This window comes from Juglans microcarpa x Juglans regia, chromosome 7S (assembly GCF_004785595.1).
Source record: "Juglans microcarpa x Juglans regia isolate MS1-56 chromosome 7S, Jm3101_v1.0, whole genome shotgun sequence".
NCBI lineage: Eukaryota > Viridiplantae > Streptophyta > Magnoliopsida > Fagales > Juglandaceae > Juglans > Juglans microcarpa x Juglans regia.
The window spans coordinates 12,651,794-12,658,708 of NC_054607.1; the positions used below are offsets into that span (position 1 = coordinate 12,651,794).

The 6,915-nt window shown below is 35.4% G+C and overlaps 1 protein-coding gene across 1 annotated transcript; it reads left to right on the forward strand.

The window, feature by feature from the left end:
* Window positions 1–2,554: 2,554 nt before the first annotated feature.
* Window positions 2,555–3,708, forward strand: LOC121240835 (protein SENSITIVE TO PROTON RHIZOTOXICITY 2-like). The gene has a single exon (XM_041138360.1). The coding sequence runs from the start codon at window positions 2,608–2,610 to the stop codon at window positions 3,706–3,708; it is 1,101 nt and encodes a 366-aa protein (XP_040994294.1). The 5' UTR covers window positions 2,555–2,607.
* The last annotated feature ends 3,207 nt before the right edge of the window (window positions 3,709–6,915 follow it).

Sequence of the window (6,915 nt, forward strand, 5' to 3'; positions counted from 1 at the left end):
GTTGTAATGTGTGCTGGGTGTTCTTTTTCTTGGAAAGTCATGTAAAACTGGTTTTACTCGGCCTAATGTTGGAGTTTTCTTTTCAATAAAACATGGAGGTTCCAACCTTCTTAGGAAAAAAAAAAAAAAAAAAAAAAAGGTATTGAAAAAATTTCATTCCCAAGAAAACATTTTGGGAAATTTCTTTTATCCCAAATGGTTTTTAGGCATTGACCTTTTGTGACAAAATGGGGATAAGATTTTCATGATGTAGAAAAAGCGAATTTGAACTTTGCTCACCGGGCTTGTTTGAAGCCTAAGATGAGATATAAAATTTTCATTTCGTTTGATCTCATAATCTCATCTTATTCTCAAACATAATTTAAATACAAAATTTTTAAACTAATCCTTACAACTTTTTCAAAGTTTCAAATAAAAAACAATCCTAACCTTTTCAAATCCCAAACAAAAATAATATTATAAAATTATATTCTTCTAATATTTTAATTTTGTAATATTTTTTATTCAACAATTTTTCTTTCATTTCCCAAAATTTAAAAAATATTTAACTCAAACGATCTCATTACTATTCATAAACTATCTTATTACTATTTACAAAATTATCATTTTATCTTACTTCTCAAACCAGCTCCGCGGTGTGAAGTTACATTCAAATCCCATTTTGGTATGAAATCGGGGTGAAATTCCTTGTCCCAAAACATTATTGGAGATGAAAGTTGCAGTTTTTATACCGAAACGTTCCGACCCCAAAACACCACCTTACTTTTGTTCTCTAAAAGTGTAACGACACATCCAATGCCATTTGCTGCCACGTGTCTAATAGAAAGACAAAACAAATCCCATGTAAAATTAAAACAAAATTAAGAAAAATCTGACATATCTTACACGTCAAACATACGTAACCTGCTATAGGTCGGGTTTTGAGATACCAATCCCAACCTATTTTTTACTTTATTTTCTTCCAACTCAAACTTCATTCCACCCTTTCACATACCATAGACAAATCGAAAGTGACTGAAATTTTATTATAGAAATAATAATGGAAAGAGTAATACGCGTGCTACTAAAAACAAAGGTGACTCGCATGACCAATTGCTTTAGGGAACATAATTAACCATGCATACGGCAAGAAAGTTCACTTATTATAGTACGTAATATTATATATATGCATGGTTTTGGAAGTCTTGACTTTTGATTCCAGAATTTTAAATACGATACGATCGACCAAGAAATTATTCAAATAATATCAAGTCGTTTTCATAAGACCATAGGGGAATATGCAGCCTTGCGCATGTGCCCGCCATAATCCCTGTTGGCCGGCAGCGATGATCCACCGGCGGCAACAGAGAGGGCTAAAGATCACTATGATGTCATTCTTACGTTTTTATTCAAAACATAAAAATACACATGAAAATAAATCACAGTACGTCGTTGTACATTTAGATGCCGCACATCTCCTGGAAGATGTGTACATGATACTGTGGCCAAAGAGAAGCAGCTGGACTAGACATGCATGCTTATGCTAGTTCTCTTTGTTTCTATATATTTCTTTTTAATAAAATTATTTGAAATACTTTTATTCAAAGACTAGGCTGCTTGCAAATTTCTCAATTATAATTATCGTTGGGACAAGGTTTGAAATCAAATTGAGGATGGCTTTCTTAATCTTATAGATTATCTAGTAATTTATATGGGAATGAAATTGATAAAAGATTTCTTAGTACAAATATGATAATTGATGAACATATATAGAGTACTTCAATTAGTATATTAACTAATATTATTTTTATTTTTTATTGTACATTTTTCACAGAAAATAGCTAGTCACGAGTAAGCAATTTCTTGTAGTTAAAAATTATATATAAAATCTTTAAAAAATTATTATTTGATACTTCGATTTTTTTACCGTTAATAAATGAGTCTTACAGCAAATGGTATATTAACCCACTGATTCATAGATTTGATTTTGCCCAGTTGACCACTCAATTCATAGATTTTTTTTGTTTCGAAACGACGAAATCAATTCCATAAATTTTATTTAAAACTTTCACTTGTAGGAAATGAATACTGTGGTTATAAGTCTGATCATGACTTCATAGCTCGCGCAAATATTGACAATTCTGACACAATAAAAGATTACCCATTATTATCTCTTACACATGATGATGATGATGCAATTGCAACGTATATATGATGTCATGAATAGTGTAAAAAATTCTTGGTTGACAATTTGTAGAAGTTAGTGATAATGAGGAGCTAATTTATACATTGATTATTGTTTATGATCATCACATGATGATGATAGCCTTAACTCTTTATTTATGGAGGGTTTGTCCAAGTGTCAGATAGACATGCATGGGGTAGGCTTTTGGTGGGGATTAGTTGAAGCTAGCTGCACGTTGACCTCTCTCTCTCTCTCTCTCAGGCTGCCATGACATGCTTTGTTACACTTACAATGATAGGACTGCGCACAGCCTACCCTATATAATCACCTTTACTCACAACAATCTTTCAAAGCAAAGTGATCCAGAAAAAAGGAAATCTTAGGAAAAGAGAGTAAACAAGTTAAAGAAGGCAGGTTGCAAAAGCAGCATCAACACTTTGAAAATGCTTTCAGCAACCATATCTTGCTACCCGGATGTCCCACAAGGGCTGCATATATCCTCCATGAGTACTGGAGACATTATTTCTTCCTCTCTTGAAGTAAACTCGGGCACAGATTGTCACCCAAGCTCTCTCCTCTCCAATTTTTCCATTCTGAAGGACAAGGTTTTTCAGGTGGAGTCACTGCTTAGCATCCTGAACTCACTAAATCATAGTGAAACTGAATTAACATCGTCCTTAGCCGCAGTCGGCATGGATGCCGTAATCCAAGAAATAATCATGACCACCTCGTCAATGATGTTCATATGCCAACAAATGGCTCTTGGTTTCACTTCTGCCGACACTAGCAACCATGAATTGCAGCAGCAGCAACAGTGTCGACAAAATCGATTTCCTCAATCAAACTTCGGAAGCAATCCTGATGGGATCATAATCCAAGAAGGAGAGCAGGGTTTCTTTTCTGGCTACATGGTTGAGTGGAATGATGAAAACTACAACAATTCCAGTAGCAAGGATGAAAACCGGAGTGTTATTACGGGAAAGAACAAAAAGGCTGGAGACGGACAACGGCTTTCGCTGGAATATGATGTCATCCAATTAGAAGCTGCTGATATATTGGCTAAGTACACGCATTATTGCCAAGTTTGTGGAAAAGGGTTCAAGCGAGACGCTAATCTGAGAATGCACATGAGGGCTCACGGAGATGAATACAAGACCATTGCAGCTTTAGGCAACCCCATGAAGAATGGGAGCGTGCTGGACAACAGAAAAGGTTTGAGGGAATTGCCTACGAAATATTCGTGTCCACAAGAAGGGTGTAGGTGGAATCAAAAGCATGCAAAGTTCCAGCCTCTGAAATCCATCGTTTGCGTGAAGAATCACTACAAGAGGAGCCATTGCCCGAAGATTTATGTTTGCAAGCGATGCAACCACAAACAGTTCTCGGTGCTGTCTGATCTACGAACACATGAGAAGCACTGCGGGGATCAGAAATGGCAATGTTCGTGCGGAACCACATTTTCTCGGAAAGACAAACTCATGGGACATGTTGCTTTGTTCGTAGGGCACACCCCGGCCATTAGCTCTTTTATAAATCTAGCATAATTTTGGCACCATGATTGCAAATAGATGATATGAATCATCTGAGAGAATTGTTTTCCAGTCACGTGCTATCCATTTTGGTGCAATAACGATACAAACATGTTTACATCAATTTATCTTATTTGATGGTATAATATACACGAATACCTTATTCTAATCTGGCCCGTCATGCTAATTGTTATTTTATTGATTTCATCGTCACTACAACCCGTTCCCCATTTCTTGAGGTTTTGGGCCGGGGATAATTAAGAAAAGCTGTACAATCACAAGAGTATCCCAGTACATAAAACAGTACTTCTCAAGCCAGAACATACACCTTGCGTATGAATTGTAAGAATAGCAAGAAAAGGCAAAGAGAGCAGCGGAAAATGGATGAAAAGGTGCTACTGCATTCGATTGATGCAAAAACCTTTACACAGTATTGCTGTAACACCCAGGCCCAATCTTAACCCAGGCTTACAAAGAAAAGCTCTGTTGCTAAGGAAAACCGCTCTATTTATGAGTAGTGTATACTCTTATTTGATTTATTTATTTTATTATTATTACTATTATTTTATCTTCTTTATTAATATTGTTTTATTATTATTTAATTTTTCTCTCTCTTCTCTCCCCCACTAGACGGTTTCCTCGACAGTTTTCCTTCCTTGTTACCCACGTTCTTTTTTTTTTTCCCTCCAGAATTGTTCTCTCTCTCCCTCTCCCTCTCCCTCTCCTTTCTTCTCTATGTATCTCTACAAGTGTCACCCCTCACTGCCGGCTAGAAAACCAAACTTGGAGAGAATTACTTGCATCACACGAGGAACATCATGCACAATCCAATGGTAGCAAAACGACGTGGCCACGGTTACCGTGAACCAGCAGACCAGAATCAAAGCAACGCCGCCCAAGCATGCTGCAGTCTTTTCTTGTACCATCATGCAAACCAAGCACTAGCATCACCAAAGCCCACCTAGTCGTGCACCACCTGTAACGCCCCGGTCCTACACGGATCGAAGAGTTACTTCCTAACACTTAAACTCACATTTCAACAATATAAAAAAGACTCCAAATTCCCAATATCATATAGAAAATTTGATTCAATCTAATTTCCTCAATATAACCAATTTTTCAAAATGTCAAGTCATCATAACACAATAAAACTTCTTAATAAAAATCGACAATACTCATAAAAAAAACTTCTTATGCTTAATCCACTATACTTAAATCATCTCACCCAATACCTTATAATCTTAATCCTCAGCTGAACCATCAAAATATCTGAAAAATATTATGGAGATAAGGGGTGAGTTATCAACAACTCAATAAGCAGAGATCATAGACAAGCATGTAAACATGAGCATTTATAAAGTTCGGTATGCAGAACAAAAATTTTACTTTCAAAATGCAGAAACAACATATTTACTTTCGAAATGCATAAACAAAACTTAATACAAAACATCAGAGCGAAATTTTCAGAAAAACAAACTTGTTCTCAAAAAGAAAATTCTTTGACATATCCAAATTGAAACATTATATTCATATCATCTCATAGCATCACATCAGGACAAATACCATGTTTCACTCCCGTGGTAGGGTTATAAACCACCATTATACAAGTGGCTGGGTCGTATACCATGTTTCACCCCGTGGTAGGGTTATAAACTACCATTATATCCGTGGCTGGGCCTTAACAGAAACAGAATGGAACATTATCTGATTCAGATCACATTCATATACAGAATCAAAACTTCATGCCAAGATTTTTAGATGACACATCATATCAAAACAAAATACTGAATAACTTCAGATCATTTCATATGTTTGAAATAAACAGAATTAAAATATTTTTATTTATTTATAACAAAACTTTTAAATTTTCATATTCACTTTTTTGCATAGTTCAGAAACAAAATATACAAAATTATGTCTACACTAGTCATGATAGAAAATACTTTCTCTTATATAGAATTTATGCATATGCAGAATAAACATCTAAGGTTGTTTTCAGATTCCTTTTCAAAAATAAACATGTTTATTTCAAAGACAACCTCATTTCATTTCTTTTATGCAAAACTAGTATATGAATCCCGCTTACCAGGACTTTTTAGCTTTTCAGGAATTCTTCACAACGGTACTGAACGAAAATCAATCATCACCTATAAAATTAATCATGTAATTCTCATAAATTTTCAGTCGAACACGTATTTCGATATTTAAACCTGAAATGCTATAATTAACCTATTTTAATATCTCATTACCTAAAATTGTCATAAACCTAAAATACCAGCATTCCCAATCCATCAATATCCACTTAATTTCTCCAACTAAGATATTAAAATCTAACTTATTTACTAGTGAAATCAAACTATAAAATTTAATACTAGATAATATAATTATACCAAAAAAATCTATTACAGTAAATAATAAGATTTCATTTAATAAAAAAAATAAACCAGATTAGAATTATAGTGTTCAAAATAACATTACACAGTTACTGTTCACTTCTAAAATTAGAATATAAAAATTAATGCTTAACAATATAATTTAAATCCCTTAAATATTTGCTATAAAAAAAAATAAAGTTTCTGGACTATTTTAAAAAAAATGAGCCCACTTAAAATATAAAAATCACTATGTAAACAAAACAGCCAAACAGAATTAAAAAAAGAAAAGAAAAGAAGGGCATTTTGGTAATGAGGAATACTTGTATGTGAAAAACTGGAACTAAAACACTAGAGGGAAACAGTGGCTTACAAGAGGAACCAACGTGCGACCTGGGACAACACTCCACAACTCACCGAGAGCGAAGGAGCCATGATGGGTCTGGATGAGGTGGATGGTGGTGCTCACGACGACGGGGCACTGAGAGAGAGAGAGAGAGCAGCGTGTGTGAGAAAGAGAGGGAGGCTTACAGTGCTGATGGTCGAAAAAGGAGGTGGGACCTTGAGGACTCCGAGAAGCAACTTGGGGTTGGGGATGCATAACTGACGATGGTAGTGGCTAACCCGTAGTGGTTGGTGGTCTGAAATGTGAAACAAAGGCTGGATTTGGTGTGGAAGTGGGTATGGTTTTTTTTGCTCTGTTTTTAGAGCTTGAAACAGGGGTTGGCTTACGGTTTTACGTGGGGTTAGGCAAAGGTTGGTGGCTTCCATCGTTCAAGGGAAAAAACTCCCACGGGGTGGTTTCCGTTCGGCTGAACGCACACTGGCTTGGGTTTCGTGGCTGTAATGG